The 24,640-nt window shown below is 42.6% G+C and overlaps 1 protein-coding gene across 1 annotated transcript in view; it reads right to left on the bottom strand.

The window, feature by feature from the left end:
- Positions 1-16,488: 16,488 nt before the first annotated feature.
- LOC123233544 (somatomedin-B and thrombospondin type-1 domain-containing protein-like) overlaps positions 16,489-24,640 on the bottom strand; it is a 32,183-nt gene continuing 24,031 nt past the window's right edge. Inside the window, exons 2-5 of the mRNA XM_044659624.1 lie at positions 24,593-24,630; positions 24,361-24,439; positions 17,738-17,914; positions 16,489-16,861 (exon numbers count right to left, since the gene is read on the bottom strand). Coding sequence (XP_044515559.1) covers positions 16,744-16,861; positions 17,738-17,914; positions 24,361-24,439; positions 24,593-24,630 — 412 coding nt within the window. The 3' untranslated portion in view covers positions 16,489-16,743. The remainder of the gene's footprint in view (positions 16,862-17,737; positions 17,915-24,360; positions 24,440-24,592; positions 24,631-24,640) is intronic.

The following is a 24,640-nucleotide window of genomic DNA, read 5'->3' as shown; positions in this document are numbered from 1 at the left end:
TTTTGTATTATTTTTTTAAATCACCTTCAAATTCATCTGCAAATACCCCTCTCCCGGGGCATCGAGGTAGCACAATGGCTAGAGCTCTAGGTCTGGAATCAGGAGGACCTGAGTTCAAATATCTCTCTCCTCCCTTGGGGGCTAGGAGGATCAGTGGATAGAGCTCTGGGACTCAAATCGGGAAGATGAATTCAAATCTGACCTCAAATGCTTACTAGCTGTATGACCCTGGGTAAGTTACTTAACCTTTGCCTCAGTTTCCTCAGCTGTAAAGCAGGGATGAAAGGTTATTGGGAAAATCAAATGAGAAAATATTTGTGTGGCTTTTTGCACAGTGTCTGGCAATTAGTGGATACTAATAAATGCTTCTTTCCTTCCTTTCCATCTATTCCCAAACAGCCATCCCTTGTAAAAAATAAAAAATTTTAGTGAAAAAAAAGTTCAGCAGAACTAACGAGCAACACACCATCCAAGTCTGACAGTATATGCAATGTTCCATACCCACAGTACCCCACCTCAGCAAAGAAGGGAGGGATGGATATTTTCTCCACTCTTCTCTGGGGCCAAATATTAAGGCTCTAATTTTACAGAAAAGAAGACAGAGGCCCACAAAAGGGCAGTGACTTACGCCGAACCACTTACCAGCTAGTTAGAATAAGTTAGTTAACTGACTGACTCTACCCAGTTATCATGATGCCAATATGCCACAGTAAGCAGCTAGGTGGTACAGTGAATTGAGTGCCAGGCCTAGAGTCAGGGAGACTCATCTTCCTGAGTTCAAACCTGACCTCAGACACTTACTAACTGTGTGACTCTGGGCAAGGCACTTAACTCTGTTTGCCTCAGTTTCTTCATTTGTAAAATGAGCTGGAGAATAAAATGGCAAACCACTGCAGCGTCTCTGCCTGAGAAAGCTGCAAACGAGGCCCCAAAGAGTAAGACACAACTGAACAACAACAAAACTCTGCCCCAGTGCTCCTGTTGTCCATTTGAGGTGGCACTTAGAAACATACCAAAGTGATCAGAAGGTTACTCTGCCCCCCACCAAAAAAAAAAAAAAATCTCAGGATTTGAAGGCGAAGCTAGAGTCTGAAGTCATCCATTCTCATCTCTCTCTTCTAATGGGAAAGAGAATCAAGTGCCTATTAATATAGATGAAGGCCAGCACTGACTTGATTTCCAAATGAGTTCAGCAGTTCAAAATCTCCATTTCTGGAAATAGGAAATTTATGTAACAAAAATTAAAAGGAAAATTGGGGAAGGATATCATAAGTGGCCAATTTCTAGCTAAGTGCTCTAGGTTGCCAGATGGCACAGAAGACAGATGAGGGCATGAGCGGGGCCTGCAGACAGGCCAGAGACACAGTGACAATTGCTACATGATATTAGAGAAAGTGTCCTAGAGAAGGAGCCCAAAAAGGCCTAGGTTTGAATCCTGGCTCTACCATTTACCAATGGGATGGCCAAGCCTCAGATTCCTTATCTGTAAAATGGGGCTAATGACCTTTATTCCATTTCCCTCCCAGGCTCCAGTGAGATAATGGATGCTCTTGCTAAATGTAATCTGTAGCCCAGGGCCCCACCAAGTCTGCAGGTCTAGAATTGGAGAATCCAAGATTTAGAGCTTAGAAGTCATCACGTCTAACCTCTTCATTTTACAAATGAAGAAACAGAGGCATATGGACTTTAAGTGACTTTGCTCAGTGCCAGGAAACAAATATTTAGAAGTACCTACTATTTGCCAGGCACTGTGCTAAGTGCTTTGTAAATATTATCTCACTTGATCCTCACTGGGAAATAACAGGGATAGGTATCTGAAGGAGGGATTTGATCCCAGGCCCTCCTGACTCAATACACAAACCAGTTTGGATCTTGCAGCTGAGCCCAAAGAGTCAGTTTCTCTCTTTGGTACATTGCCTTCATAGGAGTTATTCCAGGAAAATCTCCAAAATCAAGTTTAGGTTCCTCTGGATTTCCCCCAAGGTGAACATCAGAGTCCCCTAGAGAGATATTCAAGGTAGCATTTCATATGGATAGGACAGACTGGACTCCATCACCCAGAAAATACAAAGATGAAAAAAAACTGAAACCTCTCATGTTTCCTGAATTCTTCTCCTTCCACCCCCAAGGCAGCAGAGAAGTAAGGGCTAGGCAACTAAGATTAAGTGCTTTGCCCAGGGTCAAACAGTTAGGAAGTGTCTGAGGACATATTTGAACCCAGGACCTCCCATCTCTAGGTCTGGCTCTCACTGAACCACCTAGCAGCCCCTTAACTCAATTCTAATAGCGATTTTGCCTAATTGAGCACCAAGCTTTCCTAGAAACCCAGCCCTGCGGGCTCTTCCATTCCCCAAGGACTCACTCCATCTTCCCTCCCTCCCAAGTCAGAGGAGATTCCTGGGCCTCATCTCTGTTTGGTTTCCTGTCAAGTCCTCCTTGAACTGTATATGTTAGGCAGCCAATGCTGCCCACTCTGATAAACAATGGTTCTTTCTTTGGAAACATTTAAGCCATTCTGTCTCCAGAAAATGAATGAGTTGTGACAGGTATCTTCACTCAGGACCACAGTGAGCACATGAACCCATCTGACCAGAGGCACAGCCCTTTTGACTGGGAGGGACAGAGCAATGTCTACTGCCTTGTCCACAGCCTCAGAGATGTCCTCTCTCTTCTCCTTCAAGACAGGGAGTCCCATTTTCTGATTCCTCATGATTCAACATAGAGGGCTCTCCTAATCGCTGGAGGGGAAAGAACACTGGCCAAGGAAATGGAATACCTGGGGATGAGCCCCACTTCCTATTCTGACCAGTTAGCTTTGTAACCACAGGCAAGTCAATTCCCTCTCTGTACCTCAATTTCCTCATCTATCAAATGGGTATAATAACACACAGGGACGGTTCTAAGCAAAGTAGTATGAGACTATTAGGAGTAAAAAGTCTAAGGATATGGATTCAGATCCTTAAGTCTGTTTCTAACTACCTGAGTGACATCCTTTAACATCTCTGGATCTAAGTATTCTTATCTACAAAATGAAGGACTTTGACAGTTTTAGTTCTGAGTCCAGTGATCCTCCTAGTAGTAACAAGAATAAGAATAGTAATTAAAGCTGTCAAAGAATACCTTTGGGGAGTAATGAGTTCCCCATCACTGGAAGTATTCAAAAACTTGATAACTACTTGCATGAGCCACTAGAGAGGATATCATTGAGTGAAGCAGAGGACTGGATTAAATGATGTTGGAGGTTATTTCTAGGTCTAGGATTCTAAGATTTGTCCCCTCTTCCATTCCCCTTTAGAGAAGCATGATAGTTTGAAGTCTCATATTCTAGTTCCCTTCCCTACTACTTGGCTATATGATCTTAAGGAAATCACTTAACTTCTCCAGCCCACGAGTAATGTTTCTGCCCTTTCATTTACTCTTTACAGTCTTCAGTCTCTGACCTTTCCTTCTCTCAAGGACTGTCAGTATCTCAGTCCCTAGGACAGGTCGTCACTCCACTGATTAGCCCTTACTTCTAATCAATCACCTAGTGATCCCTCTCCAACTATATCCTCATTTACTGGTCCATTTCCTAGGATCACTTCCTGTCCCAGCAGGAAATATATAAGAAGCCTCTACTTAGGAGAAACTAGGTGGCTCAGTGGATAGAGAGCCAAGTCTAGAGATAGGACCCTGGTCCTGGGTTTAAATCTGGCCTCAGATGCTCTGTGTGACCCTGGGCAAGTCTCTTAACCCCAATTGCCTAGCCCTTACTGCTCTTCTGCCTTGGATCCAATACTTAGTATTGATTATAAGACAGAATGGAAGGGTTTAAAAAAGAAAAGAAATATCTTTTAAAATACCCAAATATTCAAGGTCACATCCCAGCACCAAGATTATTGATCCAACTAGACCTGGTACCTAGCTAAACCAGATTTCATATTTTTATCATCCCTAGCTTCAATTACATGTTTTTCCCTGAAACCATAACTAATCAATTTAGATTCCTAACTTCCTGCCTCTTCTGAGTGTATAAGTGGAGATTTCATGAGCTCTGGAAAATGTAGGTTTCCTTACTACTGCCTGACTCTCCCAATCTGGCATTTACCTGACTAATAATGGTAATCTATGCTTCACCACTGCCCTGGAATCTGGACAAAGCAGACATTGAGGACTTCAAGATGAGACAGAGATAACAGCTGGGGGATGCAGACGGCCTGGACATGCCGGGAATGTAGCAGCTGAAGCCCCAAACTTGAGCGAGGTCTCTCCAGATGCTGAATGAAGACATCCACTTGAGAAAAGGAGCCATCAAAATGGGACAGGTGCAATGGTGTGCTGATAAATGTTTAAGAACCAGTTCTGTGATAAGAAGACAGGGGGGAAAAAAGGCTGCCTGACATTTTTTTAGTTAAATCTGCATTGTTGACATTTTCTACATCACTTTCCTAAGTCTAGACAATCAACAAAACAATAAATTAAACCTTGATTTGCAGTATGTGACGATTTCCAAGGTATAAATTCTCACACTGAAATTTTAATGGCTCTCCAGAGCTTGATTAAACTGGCTCCAACTCATCCTTGTGGCAGCCCTAGATGGGGCATCTGGAGAGAGGCCAGTCAGCAAGGTCCAAGGCAGAGCTAAGACTTTTCTCCTACATCTTCCTTACCAGGAAGGCCAGGAAGGAATCACAATGGGCTGAGCTTCTATATTTAAGACCTTATCCTTCATCCCCATTGGAAACAATACTACTTCTTCTAATAATGATGATGACAACAACAATAGCAGCTCAAGTAGGTAGAACAAGTGCTATTATCCCCATTTCATAGAGGTTATCCCAATTTTACAAATGAGGAACCTGAAGATCACAAAACTAATAATAAGGCAACTAGGTGGTAAAGGAAATAGAGTACTAAAACTGGGATCTGGAAGACCTGAGTTCAAATCCTGCCTCAGATTCTCAAGAGCTATGTAAGCCTAAGCAAGTCACTTAACTTCCATCTGCCTCAGTTTCTTCATCTGTAAATTGAGAAAAATCATATCACCTACTTCCCAGGTTTATTTTGAGGATAAAATGAGATGAAAATTCTAAAGTTCTATCTAAATGCTAGCTATTATTATTAAAGTGGCTTCCTCGCAACAAACAGCACAGCTAGTAAAGGTGAGAGCCAAAACTGAAACTCATAATATCTAGCACCAAATAAATCCTTTCTTCTTTCTATTATACTAAGCTGCCTCACTGCCTCACTACCATTTCCAGAGCTATTTCATTTCAACCTCCGTTCTGAAATTTGAAATCCTGAAAAGGAACTTCTGAAGGTAAAAAGTTGGTGAAACAGCAATAAAACAACAAATGTCTGAACTAGAAAAGAAATTAGAACATAGAATCTTAGAGCTGGAAGAGATTAGAACATAGAATGCCAGAGCTAGAAAGAATCTTGTAATACAGAACACTGATTATCAGAACTAGAAAGAACCTCAGAAGCCATCTAAGGTGGCTCAGTGGAGAGAGCAAAACTGGAGTCAGAAAGACTTGAGTTCAAATCCAGCCTCAGATACTTACTAGCTGTGTGGCCCTTGGTAAGTCACTTAACCTTAGTTTCCTCATCTGTAAAATGGGGCTAATAATATCACTTACCAACTTTTCTATAAGGATCAAATGACATAATAATTGTAAAGCACTTAGTACAATGCCTGGTGTGTAGCAAGTACTATAAAAATATTAACTATTACTATTATCAATATCCTCATTTTATAGATGGAGAAGCTGAGGGAGAAGAAAGCACTTCTGTGCATTCAGCCTTAGCAGCTGGATTAAGAAGGGCAAAAAAAGAACCTGAACATGGCAGAAGACCCAATTCTCCAGCATGTGGTTATGTCCCAAAGGCAGAAACAGCCCATCACTCTCAGCTGGCAAGCACCCACTTGGATCTCTGTGTCTCCTCAATACTAGCTAGAGACCTTATCTGCTGGCACATGAAAAATAACTTTCCCTTCCATTCTGTTTCAATGGGAAATTTGGGAGAGGAGCTAGAAACCAGCCAGAGCCGGGGGGGGGGGGGGGGGCGGGTGATGTGATACACGCTGGCAGTGGAAAAGTCAAATGAGAGTGGGGCAATTAGGTCCATCTTTCAGAGACCCGAAAGGAGGTCAGGTACCAGCTCCCTCTAGCCCTCCTCTTAAGGCCCTGACTCATTCAAGGGCTCTCCACCTCCAAAAGAAATGTTAATGGAGTCTGAATTCAGATCGAAGCATGCTTTTCTTACTTTCTTTTTCTTTTTTTTTTTATGTTTCATTTTGCAGCATATAGGAATATGTTTTATATGACTGCACATGTATAATCTATATCAAAATTGCTTGTCTTCTCTAAGAGGGGGAAGGGGACAGAGGGAATGTGGAACTCTACATTTTTCAAGATAAATGTTAAAATTTGTTTTTACATGTAATTGAGAAAAGATACTACCCAGGGCAGCCTGTGCTATATACTCAAAGTCCCTAGAGAAGAAGCTGCTAGATCCTGAACCCCAGAAAATGACCAATCACCTGGCATCCTAGGGAAATGGCTAACCTATTCAGGAGAACATCCTCCCTACTGTCAGTCATGAACATATATCTATAAGTCCACAGAATAATAATAATAATAATAATAATAATAATAGACATTTATATAGTGTTTGCTTTAGGGTAGGCATTGCACTAAGCAATTATAATCTTATTTGATCCCCACAACAATCCTGGGAGGTAGATTCTATTATTCTCCCCATTTTACAGATGAGAAACTTAAGCAAATATAGTCTAAGCAACTTGCCCAGGGTCACATAGCTAGGAAGTGCCTAATGCCAGATCTGTCTGAACACAAGTCTTTCTGACGCCAGACCTAGCACTCTCTCCACTGGGCTACCTAGCTCTGTGTGTGTGTGTGTGTGTGTGTGTGTGTGTGTGTGTGTGTACATACAGATTTGCATATATAATCACAACAGCAGCTCACATTTTTATCATGCTTTATAATGTAGAGAGAATAATACCCCCCTCCCATTTTAGAGATGAAAGTCGACAAAACTATATCATGAAATGACTAGGTGGCACAAGAGATAAAGTGCTGTACACACACACACACATACACACACACAGACTTTCAGAAAGACACATACATAAAGCTTTCAGGCAGCTCTGGGAAATATGACCTATGTCATCGGTCCAGACAAAGCCTTCCCCTCCAAGCTGAATGACGGTGGCTCTCCCCCTCTTCCCACCCACCCCAAGACCACCCACAGGGACAACCACTGCCAAGAACTTCATTTATCTCTCTCTCTCTCTCTCACTTTCTCTCTCTCTCTCTCTCTCTCTCTGCCTGTCTCTCTCTTTCTCTCTCTGTCTGTCTGTCTCTCTCTCTCTCTCTCTCTCTCTCTCTCATATACATATATGTTTCTATCTTTCTCTCTCTCTTTTTCTCTCTCTCTGTCTGTCTCTTTTTCTCTTTCTCTCTCTCTCTCTTTCTCTCTCTCTCTCATATACATATATGTTTCTCTCTATCTTTCTCTCTCTCTTTCTCTCTCTCTCTCTCTATATATATATATATATGTTTCTCTCTCTCTCTCTCTCTCTCTCTCTCTCTCTCTCTCTCTCTCTCTCCCACAGCTGAGATTTGGCCTTTAATTTGGGGGGCCCAGGGCCCCCTCCCCTCAAGGCTAGCGCTCCAGAAGACCACTCCCCACACCCAGGAGCCCACAGGGGGAAGAGGAAGGGACAGGCTCTGACAGAATAAGGTACCCCACAGGCTCTGGCTGCCAGGGTCCAGGAAGGCAGCTGTTCCTCGTGTTGACATTGGCTGGTGAAAGGCCCAGAAGGTTGCCATGGGAACAGCTGTCATCTCTCGTAAACAGTCCCTGGTTCAGGGCCATAGCACCCAGCTGGCTGGCTTGTTTACAGTCCCGGGCCTCCTTTCAGCTCGGTTCACCCTGTGCTCACCCCGAGATGAGCCCTGGGGCTCCTGCAGAAACCCATTCTAGAGGAGGATGGCGATTCGAGATTCCATTCCCCCTCACCTGGGGAGGCTGGCCTTTGTCTGGATCAAAGGAACTACCTGAGTCGAGGGAACAAAAGAAAAGACAGGTGCCAGGAGGGCGTCCAGACACCTGGAGTTTCCTTCCCAGCCGGCCATGAAATCGATGTTTGACCTTGGACGAGTCCTTCTCATTTCCCAATTTTCACATTTAAAAAACAAAATGGGGAAAGAGTGGCCTGGATCGTGCCGAATGGCTTTTCCCAGCTTTGACCTTCTGAGTCCTGAGTCTCTTTCATCTCTGTTGTTCTACATTCTAAAGTACTGTCCAACTCTGACACTCTCTGTTCTAAGGCCCCTTCTATCTGTGACATTCTATTAATCTATGAATAACTAAGTCTTTCCCCTTCAACACTATCATCTCACAGGGGGAGGGGAATAAGCATTTATATAATGTCTGCTATGTGCCAGGCAGAATGCTAAGTGCTTTACAAATACTATCTCATTTGATCTTCACAAAAACCCTGAGAGGTAGAGACTACTGGTATCCCCATTTAACAGAAGAGAAAACTGAGGCAGATAAAGGTTAAGTCACTTGCCCAGGGTCACACAGGTAATAAGTGAATGGGGCTGGATCTGAATTCAGATCTTCCTGACTCCAGGCTCTAGACCAGTGATTCCCAAAGTGGGCGCTACCACCCCCTGATGGGTGTTGCAGTGATCCAGGGGAATGGTGATGGCCACAGGTGCATTTATCTTTCCTATTAATTGCTATTAAAATTTTTTTAAAATTAATTTCCAGGGGGCTAAGTAATATTTTTTCTGGAAAGGGGGCGGTAGGCCAAAAAAGTTTGGGAACCACTGCCAGAGAGAGAGAGAGAAGGGAAGGGAAGGGAAGGGAAGGGAAGGGAAGGGAAGGGAGAGAGGGAGGAAGGAAGGAAGGAAGGAACTACCCCATCAGCTACTTCTGAGGAGCGCAAAAGCCAATTCATGCTGGTTCTAGAAAGATAATTGTTAAATTATCAGTATGAGTATTTACCCTGGCAAATGCCATGAATCAAGGCTTAACTAATCTTTTTGTTGATTGTCTAGGCTTAAGAAAGTGATAGAGAAAATGTTAATAATTTTGGAGAGCCAAGTGTTATGAGCATACCATTGAGTTCATCCTCATATATTAGACTCTAAGGTGGTGAAGTTCCATGCCTCAGTCAATCCATAAACAATCACAAAACATCCACTATTTGCAAGAACTGTGCTAGGGCCAGGGGCGGAGACAGAGAAACATAAAATGTACTCTCTTACCTCTGGGAGCTCAGCCTTCTTGAGGAGATAAGACACACACTTGTGAAAAAAAAAACAACAATAAAAGACCACGGGCTCTAAGGAGTGATACAGACAGACAAGATTTATGGAAATTCACAGAAGGATAAGATCTGCATGGGCTAGTAGGGGCCAGGGACTTCCTGAAGGATACAGACTTTGAGCTGGACTTTGCAGGAAGGAAATGACTTCAGCAAGAAGGGAAGAATTCCAATGGAAAGAGAGGACATGGGGCTAGCAAGATGACTCAGTAGACCGAGAGTCAAGCCAGGAAACAGGAGGTCCTGGGTTCATATCTAACCTCAGACATTTCTTAGCTGTGTGGCCTTAGACAAGTCACTTAACCCCTACTGCCTAACCCTTACTTCTCTTCTGCCTTGGAATCAATATACAGTATTGGTTCTAAGATGGATGGTAAGAGGAGAGGGAGAGACAGACAGACAGACACAGATAGAGAGAGAAAGAAGGGAAGGAAGGAAGAGAAAGAAGAGAAAGAGAGAAAAAGAACATGAAATCAGAGTCAGAAATGAAGGTCAAATATATAACAACATATAGCAAAACTATAACAGGAAAAACTAAAAGCAAAGCAAAGTGGGGGTTTGTTGATTGAAGAATAACTGAAAAAAAACTATGGTGCAATAAGAAAAGGCAGTTAGGAAGATCTCAGAGATATATGGGTAGATTTGTATGAACTGATGCAAAAAAAAGTAAGTAAAACCAAGAGAACAATATGCACAAGGACTCCAAATATAAATCATTAAAAAGAAACTGTATTCCAAGTAATGGGAAGACCAAGGAAGGTCCTGGAGAAGAGGCAATAAATATACTTTCTCCTTCATGGCAGAGAAGTAAAGCACTACAAGGATAGAATAGCATATATGCTATTCTATCCTTGTAGTGCTTTACTTCTATACATATATATATATGCCAGAAAAGATTTTTGTATCAGTTGTTTTTGCTTTATTGTCTTTCTTCGTCAAATGGGAGGGTTCTGTCTAGAGATGAAAGTAATATAAAGACAAATGACATCAATAAAATGTATTTTTTAAAGGAAGGACATAAGAAAAGACTATTATCAGCAGGAGTATACAAGATGTGTTCAGAGGAATGAAGCAAAGATAAAACTGACCCAGTAAGGAAATGAGGTGATTGGGCTGTTCACTTTTTTGTGGAGTCAAGTTGTTTGGCCAGGAGAGCAAGGGGCCTGAAGGAAGCCACTGCCCTCACAGGAGATGGAAAGGAACTGCTTGGTATTTGACCACTAGTCAAAAATATGTAGATCCATAAAAGTGGCTCTGATCCCAAAAACCTAAATAGTCAAACTGAGTCAATTTGCAGAAACATTAATTGCCAAAACTGGAAGGGACCTTGGAACCTAGAAAGTCAGAACTGGAAGAGTTCTTAGAACATAGAATGTTGGAGGTAGAAGGAATTTTAGAACATAAAATATAGCAATATAGAATGTTAGATCTTCAAAGGCCTTCGGAATATAAAGCATAGAAAATCAGACTCAGAAATGGCCCTGGAGAACAGAATACAGAATTCAGAGCTGGAACAGATCTTTAAAAAGAGAATGCCCATGCCTAAAGGCAGCTGTCTCCTGCTCTGCTGCCTCATGTTTATTCAAGTGAATATTGTTTAAGTTGGGGGGGGGGCGTGGACAAAGAGCTTTGTCTATTTTGATCCCTGAAACTATCAAGAAAACTCGTTAGTCTGAGCTTTTATCTTGAAAGTAGAAACTATAGATTGGAAAAAACTAACAGCATTGGAAAGACAGTAATTTAACCCTGTTTTGAAATGTTTTTGAGACTGGCAGGAGAAGGTATGAGAAAACAGCTGCCCAGATAGTTTCCGCTGGCCTGGATTCTCAGGCCCAGAAGGTACTGCTAGTCTCATTGTCATAGCCCTGAGACCTGCATCTCAAGGTATTAGAGCTCTGGCTCTTCCAGAAAAAGAGGGAACAGGGGAGAGGGAGAGCACAGAATGTGGGAGCAGAGAGAGATGGAGATCAAGATAGAGGAATAGAGAAAATAAACAAAAATGAGAGGGGGAAAGGAGCAGAATAAGGGAGAAAGACAGATAGAGAAAAGAAAACTTTTAAGAGAAAGAGATCGGGCAGCTAGGTAGCTCAGTAGATTGGGAGCCAGACCTAGATATGGAAAGTCCTGGGTTCAAATCTGACCTCAGCTACTTCCTAGCTATGTGGCTTTGGGTAATTCACTTAATGCCAGTCACTTAGCCCTTACCACTCTTCTGCCTTGGAATTGATACTTGGTATTGATTCTAAAACAAAGGATAAGGGTTTAAAAAAAAGAAAAAAGGAAGAGAGAAGGACAAGAAGACAAGAATGATTAACTACAAGAACACTTAACTGGAAGTTATGAGACATGGAATTCAGGCCCAAGCCAGCCACTTGCTGTCAGTGCAACCTTGGGGAAGTCATTACCTTTCTTGGTCATAGCCCCCTCATTTTTTAAAATGAGGTAGCTGAATGCAATAATATCAAGAGGGTTTCTTCCAGTTCTAACATTCTATATCCCAAATTCCCTTTCATCTGTGACTTTCTCTGTTCCAACATCCCTTCTAGGTCTTTCTAGATTCAAAAGTCCCTTCTAGCTGGGACATTCTAAGAATCTGTGCTTAAAGGGAACAGGAAGAAGGTTAATAGGAAATAGTGGAGAGAGGGACTAAGGCTAGAAAGCAGGGATAGGGAGGGATAACAGGTTAAGAAGGAGAAGAGAAGGGCAAGAAATTAAAAGGGAGATGGAAAATAAGTTGAAGAGGAAATTGAGATGGAAGAAAGAGGAGAAAAAAACAGGCAGAAGGAAGGAAGCCAAGGGGCAATGGAGGGAAGAGCAGAGTAAAAAAAAAAAAAAAAAAGGAAATGAGAGAGAGCAAGCAAGAAAAGAAAAGAGGGGGAGGACAAAAGACAGAGAAAGAGGGAAAGAAAGCACCATGAGAGGGTGATCACCACATCCCCAAGCAGGGCCCACCCAAGAACTCTGACTCCTGGAACACTTCCAAAGAACCCTGGGAATCTAGCCCTACAGGAATGAACCGTGATCTCCCAGAGCTCAGGAACCTTGTGAGTGACGGTCTCCAATATCTCCTGCGCTCCAATTCCTAAATGTAGCTGCATTCTTTAAAAATGTCTTGACTCTTATGTAATGCAGCAATGACGAATGCTGCACAGATGGTGCCGTGACAAGCTTTTTGGAGATGATTAGGAGATATATTGTAAAATTAATGTATGGGCATTTAGCAGAGCTCAGCTGGCCGCTGGCAAAGCAAGAACTGACCACATAACTTGATCAAGAATCCATAAATGGCCAACCTCCTAAAGGGTTGGTCAAATACTTTCTCCTTCTGCCGGCTTTGACAGCAGGGTTTGGAAGAATTAATCATTTGGGGTTAGGGTTGCAAGTTTTAAGATGCGGTAGGACCGCTCTCCGTGGCTCTGATGTACCAAAAGGGCCTTGGACCCTGCCAGAATGCCTCCTTCCCAAACCCAACACGCTAGAGCCTCGTTACTTATTAATAGGCCATTCTTGGAACTTTGAAGCTGTCTTCCATAGAGCAGAGTATTTCTCTGCCTCACAAAGATATGTTAGTCACAAATTATGTTAGATGCAGCAAAGCAAGCTACACGCCACCATCCCCCCAGCCCCGCCACTCCCTCTTTGGTACTCAGAGATGAGATCATTTCACTTGGAGCCAATTATAGACCGTGCATGCTTGTAATGTACAAGGAAACCATCAGGTCCTGATCTCTCATCACACGCTGTACTGTACGTGAGGCAGGGAGGGACGGTCTGCTGTCTGACAGCTAGCTCAGAAATTTGCAAAAGTAGCAGATCCATCACAAGGAGTTCTGATCCTACCAACCTGAATGGTCCCACTGGCTAGACTGACTCAATATGCATTCATGTCAGAGCTGGAAGAGTCCTTAAAAGATGGGATGTTCGAGCTGGAAGGGACCTTAGAACAGAGAATATTAAAGCTGGGAGAGACTCTAGACCGGTGGTTCCCAAACTTTTTTGGCCTAACGCCCCCTTTCCAGAAAAAATATTACTTAGCCCCCTGGAAATTAATTTTTTAAATTTTAATAGCAATTAATAGGAAAGATAAATGCACCTGTGGCCATCACTGCTCCCCTGGATCACTGCAGCACCCACCAGGGGGCAGTGGTGCCCACTTTGGGAATCACTGCCTTAGACCATAGAATGTTAGACCTGGAAGGGACCTTAAACCAGACACTGGCCCATCCGGGAGGGACCTTAGGATCTAGGATATAGAAGATCGGAACAGAAAGAAGTCTTAGAATATGACTAAGAGGTTTGGAAGATAGATTAAAATATAAAACATAGAATGTTGGAGCCAAAAGGAATCTTAGGGTTCTGTGACTCTGGTGGCTGCCCTTTCATAAATTCACAGTAGGCCAAGACAAGAGGGTCTGATGCTAAGACAAATTCTGGGGCAGAAAGTGATGCTACTTAAGCTGCTGCTGCTGCTGCTGCTGCTGCTGCTGCTGCTGCTGCCACCTCCTCAGGGCATGACAGACCATGACTACCTGAGGATGATAATCCCCAGCCAGTAATTAAGAGCCAGTAATTAACAAGCAGTATGTTCTGCCTGATTCTACAATGACACACCCCTTAGGGCTCTAGTTCTGAGTACGCCCATACTCTCTCCCCAAGCAACCCTAGACAGTGCTGATGCTGGACACCAGCAAGGTAAGCATTTTCCCCAAACCACCTGGGAAAACCAGGGAAAGCTGCCTTCCCCAGATCATCTAGATATCTTCTCTGCCTGCCAGTCTGGGGAATTAGTCTTATTCATCAAGCTTTGATAGATGGCCAAGTAAAATTCAATATGGCTATCTCCTTTTGCCTTAATACACTGATCTCCCTTTGATCCCCCTCCATTCTGGAAATCCAGGACAATCTAATCCAATTCACAAGCTTTATTAATTATCTACTCCGATAAAGGCCCTCTGCTCATTGTTTGGGATGCAAAGATGGACATGGCACAAACCCTCAAGGAGATTATCATCTAATAGTAGAAAAAACAAGGATGCTTCTAAATATGACACATTGAAAATGGGGATGAATGCACAAGAAAAGTCAAGGCAAAACTGGAGGAGAGAGTCAAGGAAGGAAGAGATTTCTTTCACCTGGGGATCCCAGAAGACACCTTGAAGGATTTTTAAAAAGAAGTGTCAAACATGAGGCTTTCAGAGTACAGTCCCAAACCAATGTAATCATGAAATATTTTTTATTTTTATTATCATGCAAAACACACTTCCATATTGGTCATTGGTGTAAAAGCATACTCAATACAAAACCAAAACCCCAAAATTAAACCATAAATACCCTGATGTGAAAGATAGCATGCTTTCATCTGCATCCATCCAACTCCAAAAATTCTTTCTCTGGATGAAAATACTTAACAAAATAAATTTCAAAAAACAATAGAACACAGTGGGCAGCTGGGTAGCTCAGTAGATTGAAAGTCAGGCCTAGAGACGGGAGGTCCTAGGTTCAAAGCCGGCCTCAGACACTTCTCAGCTGTGTGACCCTGGGCAAGTCACTTGACCCCCATTGCCCACCCCTACCACTCTTCCACCTATGAACCAATACACAGAAGTTAAGGGTTAAAAAGAAAAAGAAAAAGAAAAAAACAATAGAACACAGATAATGATAATACATAGTTTTCAGAGCAGAGCTAATCACAAAACCACTATAAAATATCCATTTTATACTGAGATTTTTTTAATAATTTCTTTTTTTTCATAGACAGCTTGGCTCAGAGGAATGAGAACCAGGCCTAGAGATGGGAGGTCCTGGGTTCAAATATGACCTCAGATACTTCCTACTGTGTGACCCTGGGCAAATCACTTAACTCTCATTGCCTAGTTGTTACTATTCATCCGCCTTGGAACCAATACACACTATTAATTCTTAGATGAAAGGAAAAAGTTTTTTAAATGAATAATTTTTCCCCCAATTAACGTGGAAATCTTTTTTTTTAATCTTTCTATAAACTATTTCCTCTGCTGGATTATAAACTCTTTGAGAGCACACGGACTATATCTCATTCATTGTTATTTCCATAACAGGATACGGTATAGGTTTGATACATATTTGTTGAAGTGCTTCTGTCCCAAACCTCCCTCAGGAGGCCTTGCTGCTGCGGAACAAAGAGAAAAGGCAGGTAGATAGGGTGGAGGAGGAAGATTGTATAAGGAGGAAACAATAGAGCTGAGCTCTCAGAGAGGTGGGACAGGAAGGGGGAAGCCTGTCAGGATGAGTCAAGGGACAAAGCCATTCTCAGGGCCCCAGGATCAAGAATGCCTCTTCTCAACTTACTTCTATCACTCATGTTAAGGCCCTCATCTCCTCTTGCCCAATTTTGAGAATAGCTACATAATTAATCTCCTGCCTTGGACTCTAATTTCACTCTCATGTCTGTCCTTATGCCCCTTCCCAGGGAAGTGCCCTGATGCACCTTCATGATCAGTGATGCCACTGTTCTATGTATCAGTGGTTGTTTTCACCTACAGAATAAAGTAGTAGCTCTATTCTTTAACATTCAAGGCCCTCCTTTATCTGGATCTGATTTAGCTCCCTAGTCTTTTCTCACACTACTTTCCCTCCTATACTCTCCATTCCAGCCCAAATGAACTACTTTCTACTCCACAGTCCCGCCCTTCCCTTTCTAATCATCTATGCCTGGAATGGACTCTTCTCTCCCATGTTCCTTTCTTAAAGCAGTGGTATTAAATTCAAATAGAAATAGGGGCCAGTAAACCATAAATAATCATTCTTTGGGGGGACCTAAGGAAGCCAGTTTTGAAGAACCACTTCTTTTCCTTGATCCAGACGTATTGTCCATCCAGTCACTATTGATGCACCTTGCTTACAAGTCCTTCTAGGATAAGGACCTTCTGACCAAAATCAAGTGTCATTCTGGTCCTGATGGGCGGGCAGACAGACTGGCAGCACCAGGGCAGCTAAAAAATCTGAGCCCTTTCATTCATTCATTCACACACTCTGCACGCCCAAATTAAGATGGCCTTTGCTAAGGGCCAACATTACCATTCAGTCTGGTTTTCTAAGTCTATTAGATTATTTAAAAAATGCTGAGCTATAGTTTCTCCAAAACATCTTTATTCCCTACAGCAATGTTTCAGGTCACATTAGTATAAGACAAATGGGGGGAACAAAATAACACAGAAAATGGAAAGGGGTGAGGAGGGAGATTTCCAGTGTTTTGAAGACCAGTAGGGGGGAAAGTGAAGAGGACCTTCACATGGCCAAAAGACTGTAAGACAAGGGGTGCTTTCAGTCTTAGGGGAGCAGATTGTTGGAAGAGGGTACCATCTACTAGTATCCCAAAGCTCAGAGGCCCTCCATGGACACATGGCACAAGTTCATGGCCCCTAGACAAACAGGAAGTTGTGGACAGCAGGGCAGGAACAGGCTTCCAGCTGCTGAAATCTCTTCCAGGTCCCTCTACAGCTGGGATTGCCAACAGCCTGCCACTGAAGCAGCTGGTCCCTGCAATGAACAAAGCATAGAACGTAAACCTTGGAGGGGGCAGTACCTGCATGTTGGTCCAATCATCCACAGGTCATCACAAGGCCATCTGGATGCATTTCATAGGGATCCACATCTCCCAAGGCTGGGGTGCTTGGAAATAAACCAACAAAGAGTCTGAATTTCAGAATCACACAGAGATGGAGAGAACCTTCAAATAGAGAATGTTAGGATAAAGAATGCCAGAGATGGCACAAAAACAAAAGAAAACAGAAGGTCTAAGCTGGAAGCAACTTTAGGATAAAGAACACTGAATCTTAGAGCTAGAAACACCCTGAGAACCTAAAGTATCCTAGCTATATAGGAGTTTCAAATCTAGAATTTTTAGAACTTGGTATATATGTCCAATATTAGAACATAGAATCTCAGAGTTAGAAAGGATTTGGGGATCAAAACTCTAAAGGGGAGAGGACCCCGGAAGCCAGGTAGTCCCTGAGGTCCAGGGAAGGTTACATGGGTGAGACTCTAACCTCCCACCTAACATGGATACCTCCTACAGCTCCCTGAGAGGCAAATATCAGGCATCAGTTGAATAAGTCATTTCATAAGTCAGGAAGTTCTATTCTACCGTTAGACAGCTCTGATCTTCAGTTCTTGCTAATAGTGAGCCAATATTTCTTTTCTGTAACTTCCATTCATAGACCTGGGTTCTCCCTCTGGTAACTTCCTTCTGTCTAGCTCGATATAAACCAGGAAGAGTGACTTTTCCTCTCTCTCTCTCTCTCTCTCTCTCTCCCCTCCCCCCCCCCTCTCTCTCTCTCTCACACACACACACACACACACACACACACACACACACATACACACACCACCCAATGCCAAAGTCCAGACTCTCACCCTCTGGATCCTTTACCATCCCCATAGCACCGAAGGCTTTTCATATCCAGGGCAGGCGGCTCACACAACACGCAGACCGTATGCCCTTGGGTGAGGTACCTCATCCACTGAGTGTAGGGGGCCCTTGTCTGAAGGCAGCCCACAGCGATGGTCACAAGCTGGAACATGACACAATACCTGTGTCCAATAGAGAGAAACATACATACTTACAACCATATTTACTAGCAATAACAGAGACTATTTTTTCAAACACTTAACTTCCATCTTATCATCAATACTATAGAGTGGTTCCAAGGCAAAAGAGTGGTAAGAGCTAGGCAATGGAGATTAAGTGACTTGCCCAGGGTCACACAGCTAGCAAGTGTCTGAGTTCATATTTGAACCCAGGAACTCCCTTCCTTATTCCTAGCTCTCTATCTGCTGAACCACCTAGCTTCCCAAAGAATAAATTTCGAAACCATTCCCACCTCTAGCCCACCAACCAGAGCAGATAACTCAGTCAATCCTTGTTATGCTCCTACTTCCCCATTGGAGCCTCTTCCCCTCCCTTGTTTATGAGTCATGGAATCAAAATAAGAAGGGACCTTAGAACATAAAACACATACCATGAGAAGCAAAAGGGGCCTTGTAACTGTGAACATGTATTTCCTCCAGTAGAATGTAAGCCCCGCTGAGGGCAGGGACGCCTTTTCTATTTGTATTCCTAATGATCCACTGTGAAAGTCTTAGCTAGTCTCAGCAATTCAAGGATCCAGGACAATTCTAAGGGAATCGTGACCAAGAATGCTATCCACCTCCAGAGAAGTTGGAGCAGGAATGCAGATCAAAGCATATTGTTTTTCGCATTAGTTCATTTGGGGGGGTTTGGTTTTATAAGATCGCTCACTTAAAAAAATGGAACAATATGGAAATATGTTTTGTGTGATAATGCATGTACGACCCAGATTGAATTGCTTACCATTCCCAGGAGTGGGGAGAAAAGGAAAGGAGGGAGACAATTTGGATGACAGAACCTGAGAAAACTTGTACGGAAATTTGTTATTACAAGTAATTAATAAAATAAAATACTTTTATTTAAAAAATGTGTATTCCCAGAATCTAGCAGATGTCTGGAGCATATAGGGACCATAATAAAGGCTTGTCGATTGATTAATGACATGGAACATAGGATGTCAGAGCCAGAAGGTAGCTTAGAACTTAAAACATCAGAAATGGGAGGGATCTCAGGGCATAATAATAGTAGCTAGTATTTTGTAAAGCACTTTAATGTCCAAAAAATTCTTTACATGTTATCTGCTATTATCATCCCCATTTTTACAGGTGAAGCTGAAAGAATTTCCATGATTTGCCCACTTAACACAGTTATACAGCCAGTAAGAGTTTCAGACAGGATTTGAACACAAATCTTCCTGCCTCCAAGTCTAGGACTGTCTACTATGCCACCTAAGAGTGTCCAACTCTATGGATGGGGTAGACGATGTTAGAGTTGGAAGAGATTTCTAACTCAACCCCCTCATTTTACATATGGGGAAACTGAAGTCCAAATAAAGGAGGAAGGATTTGCCCAAAGTTATATACAGTGGCAATAGTGGAACTAGAGTTTAATCTCCTAGATCTTAATCTAATGGTCTTTGCCCTTCATAACTAAGGATGTTGACAGATAATGGCTTTAGAATGTTACCTCTTCTCCCATGTCTAATCTTATTGACATTTTTTTAAACCCTTACCTTATGCCTTAGAATCAATACAGTGTATTGGCTCCAAGGCAGAAGAGCAGAAAGGTCTAGACAATGGGGGTTAGTGACTTGCCCAGGGTCACAAAGTTAGGAAGTGCCTGAAGCCAGATTTGAACCCAGGACCTCCTGTCTCTAGGCCTGGCTCTCAATCCACTGAGCTGCCACTTTATTTACATTTTTAAGACCTATGACACAAAAGTCTCACAGGGTTAAAGCTGAATTCTGTAATATCAGGATTAATGTTTTCAGCCAGGTTATCCACTTCTCTACCATTTATCCAGTAGATGGTAGGGCAGCTGCACATCTCACAATTTCTGAGAGCATAGAATTTAGAACTGGAAGTGAACTTAGGGATGATTTTGCCTAACTTCTTTACAGATTAAACAAACAAAAAAAAAGATTATACAAAAGAAAGTATGACTCGGGACAGGTAAATGGCTCAGTGGATTAAGAGTCAAGTCCAGAGATAGTAGGTCCTGGGTTCAAATATGGGCTGTGTGATCCTGGATAAGTCACTTAACCCCCATTGCCTAGCTCTCACCATTTTTCTGCCTTAGAACCAACGCACAGGTACAATGCACAGGAACAACGCACAGTAGCACACTGCTTTTTTTTTTTTTTTTAAGTCCTTACCTTCTGCCTTAGAATCAAGACTATGGGGGGCAGCTGGATGGTTCAGTGGCTCAATAGATTGAGAGCCAGGTCCAGAGACGGGAGGTTCTGGGTTCAAATCTGACCTCAGACACTTCCTAACTGTGTGACCCTGGGCAAATCACTTGACCCCCATTGCCTAGCCCTTATTGCTCTTCTGCCTTGGAACCAATTCACAGCATTGATTCTAAGATGGAAGGCTAGGGTTAAAAAAAAAAAAAAAAAAAAAACAAAGAAGAATAAACATTGCATTGGTGGAAGAATGATAAAGGGCTACCCAACAAGGGTTAAGTGACTTGCCCAGGGTCACACAGCCAGGACGTGGGAACATTGCTTTTGAGGCAGACTCTACTGCCAGCCCACAGCACCTACAAAGATTTTCATGGGGAGCCCCCATTCACAAAAAAGTTTGTTAGTACTATTTAACCAACAGCAACTGAACCTATAACCCATTCGATGATAACCACATTTCATTGACATCAAGAAACTTGAACTTTTACACAAAAGAAATATGCATGTTGTTGGTTGCTAGCCAATATTTTCTGGGCTTCCACATTTAAAAAGTGCAGTCATCGACCCAAGAAAGATGGGTTTTCCCCTCCTTTCAATAAATTTACCACATAAAAGTTTCCAATTAGGGGAGTGATGATTCAATTTATAAAAGGATGGTTTACTGTAAAAAAGAATTTTCCACTGGATCTCTTCATCCAAGAAGCTGTCCTAAGGCACCTCGATATAATTCAAATTCCAAAATTTCTATTTGCCTCCAACTGCGGGAAGAACTATTGAAGGAGAAAGAGGGGAAGGAAGACTCGATATCGCCCCCTGCTGGGGGAGGAAAAAACCAGCCCTCCCCACCAACATGCCTGTTGATTTTTTGCATCTGGTGCCCTCTAGTGACAGCAGCTCTGAGGATCTCAGAAATTAATCAGGGGAGCTGGAGTTTTGTGGTCCTTTTCTCAATCATTTGGGGGTGGGGAGGGGTGGCTGAGGACAAGGACAAGGTTCCCAGAACTGTCCCAGTCTGTGCTAGAGAGCAGCTGTGTCAAATTCAAACAGAAATAGAGGTACTAAACCATACACAAGGATCCCTGCAGGCTGCAGAGTGACTTAGGTTTAATATAGAATATCTGTGGCTGTTGGTTATGTGAAATATTTCCCAATTCCATTTTAATCTGGTTCAGGAGCACTCAAGAGCATTTTGGACCACTTGTGGCCTGTAGGCCATGAGTTTGACCCTTCTTCTGCAGCCCACTAAACTAAAGGAAACTCAGAAACACTGACCAAAGCTAGTACCTTCCCAGAAAGGAAGTAACCCCTTTTTTCATTGGGAAGATAGCCTAACACAGTGTAAAGGGCCCTGAGCTGGGAATCAGATTCCCAACAGTCTTCTAGCTCTCATTTTTTCTCTTAACTCACTGCGTAACTTTGGACGGGTAATTTCTCCATTCTGGGCTATAATTTCCTCCTGTAAAACCAAGAAGAGGTGGGCAGTGATAATATTTGGAGTCAAAGAACCTGGGTTTGATTGTGACACAGCTATTCACTTTGTAGTGAGTTCTTGGGCAAGTCACTTCCTCTCTGGGGCCTTATTGTTCTCTTCTATAAAATGCAGCACTTACTCTAGAGCTGTGTTGGCGAACGCCTGGCACCCGTGCCAGAGGGGGCTTCTCTCCTCCCCCTTTCCACATGCACCTGAAGACATTTCTCACATCATCTGCCTCTCTGCCCAGAAGCCAAATGGGAACGCTTCCTTCCTTCCCTGTCTGGAGTAAGGTGAGAGCTCACATGCGGCGTGAGGGTACAGTTTGTGCACTCGGTCTCTAAAAGGTTTGCCATCACTGCTCTAGAGTGTCATTAAGTGGGGGTGGGGGGAAGTACTTTCCTTCTAGAAATATAAGCTGTTACTAGAGCTAGGGTCACATGTGTTGGAGAGCAATGAGATAAGAACAGAAACCAATGCAGACTCTACAATGACCATATTTTCTTTTTTTTTTTCTTTAGTTTTCTTTTCCAAATTCTCCCCTCTCTAAACTTTCTCCCTGACCCACTGAGAAGGCAAGTAAAATGATGCTCATTATCCATATGAAGAATGAGCATATTTTCTATTTTTAACCCTTATCTTTGATATTAAGTATCAATTCCAAGACAGAAGAGAAGCAAGACCTAGGTAATTAGGGTATTAAGTGACTTGCCCAGAGTCACACAACTAGGAAATATCTGAGGCTAGACTGGAACCCAGATCCTCCAAACTCCAGGCCTGGCCCTCTATCCATTGTCCTACCTAGGTGCCCTATAAATATATTTTCTTAACAAGAACTTGAGCCATATATCTACTAGCACTTTCCTCAGGGAAATTTCATTGTCTTTTCATATTTAATTTTCCAAGTACCTATTGTTTCCCTCAATAGAAGGCAAACTCCTTGTGGGCAAAGACAGTTTCATTTTTTTCTCTGTATTCCCAGTCCACAGTATACTGCCTATGTGGCACATAGTAGGCACTAAATAAATGCTCTTTGGATGGATTAATGAACATTTTTCTCACAGACTCATTAGTAACATACTTTCTTTTCCTGAAATCAGGAACAACAATAACAACAACAGCTAACATTATGTGCCTGACCTTGTTGCTAAGCACTCTACAATTGTTATCTCATTTGATTCTCACAAAAAACCTGAGAGGGAGGTACTGTTACTATCCATATTTCATAGATGAAGAAATTGAGACAAAGAGAGATTAAGTGTTTCACCCAGAGTCACACAACCAATAAGTGTCTGAGGCCAGATTTGAACTCAGGTCTTAATCTATCCACTGCACTATCTAAAAACTAGTTAACAATAAATACTAACCAAAATCTCCATAGCACTTTAAGCTCCATAATATACTTCCCTGACAGAGTTTTCTGAAGGAGGAAGTGTAAGTATTTTTATTCTCATTTTGCAGATGAGGAACTTTGGAAAACTCATCGTGCCATTTTCTGTCACATCCAACTCTTCAAGACCCCAGTTGGAAATTTCTTAGCAAAGATACTAGAGGAGTTTGCCATTTCCTTCTCCAGCTCATTTGACAGATGAGGAAACTGAGGCAAACAGAGCAACTTGTTATTTGTGGTCACACAACTAGTAAGTGTCTGACTTCTCATTTGAATCCATGAAGATGAGTCTTCCTATAAGACTATAGGATGGTCCTATAATGGACCATCCATTAATAGCGCTTGACTCCAATACTGATGTTCTCTTTTCACGTCATGGCCCTCAGAGAAAGCATGAATATAATATCAACAATAACAACAATGAACATTTCTATATTGCTTTAATATTGTGAAATCAATGTCAGAACTAGAAGGAACCTCAGAATGTAACAACAACAACAACAACAACATAACTTTATATATTTTCTTATATAATCCCCCAAGCAACCCAACGAGAGACATGCTATCATTATATCCATTTTAGAGCAAAAGAAACTGAGGCTGAGTGAACTGATTAGGCTGCAGTCACCTCACTAGTAACTATCAAAGCTGAGGTCCAAACCCAGTTTTTTTGCATGTCTAGGCCAGGGCACTTTCCACCGTGGAGGAGATTATATTTGATTCAGTAGGAAAAAGGAGTCCTACAGGGGAAAATATTCAAGAAGAGCAAAAACAAGACAAGACTTAGGCTGTGTCTTTCTTGTTCTTTTAACTGGCATTTCTCCTCCATCACAGACCTCCAATGTTGCATCATCATGGGATGTTCATGACCCCAGTTTCTTGAAGGTTTTGCCAATGGAGTATGAGCTCTGGCAAGATTTCTCAAGATGGAAAGTCTTTGAGCATGAACTCAGGGATGGACTTGCCACGTTTGCCTGTCATTCGAGGCCCAGCCCAGATAATTATGGAAAAATTCACTGCCTGAAGATTGGCCACCAGTGTGTGATTTTTATGTCCACAGCAACCAGTGTAGACTGTCTACTAGGGCGCAGAGGGATTGAGATTGGGGCTGGTGGAGGAAGTGTCCAGACTGATAAAATGGTGGACCTTTTGGAGTCACTTGCATTTACACAGAGATTTGAGGTCTTAAATGCACTTTCCAAACATTATCTCATTCAATTTACACAGCAGCCCCAGATAGTAGACAAGGCAGGGATTATCATTCCCCATTTTACAAAAGGGGAAACTAAGACTTAGAAAGGAAGTGCCATGCCCCACATTTACCCCAAGAAGACATTTTCTATGTTCTGGTTCTCCTACTTACCCAGTTGACTTTCTCTCATGGGCCAGGGCCCTCTTTTTCCTCCCATTCCGGAAGGCCCCAGTGGTTATGAGAGCTGGGACTGTGGGAGCCAGAGAGAAAGAACAGGACTGTGTGAGTAAATGCCCCTCTTCAGGGCTCCTAGAGACGCAACAGAGTCATTTGCAGGAGGGCAGAGGCTGGTCCAATCTATTAGAAAAATAATTCTTCAGTTGCCCTGAAAGCCTAGGCTCACCATTCTTCCAGCCAATAAGCAGGCTGTGATAGGGGCATCTACAGAGGA

The sequence above is a fragment of the Gracilinanus agilis genome, chromosome 2 (assembly GCF_016433145.1).
Source record: "Gracilinanus agilis isolate LMUSP501 chromosome 2, AgileGrace, whole genome shotgun sequence".
Taxonomy (NCBI): domain Eukaryota; kingdom Metazoa; phylum Chordata; class Mammalia; order Didelphimorphia; family Didelphidae; genus Gracilinanus; species Gracilinanus agilis.
This window is presented reverse-complemented; position numbering and strand designations above follow the sequence as displayed.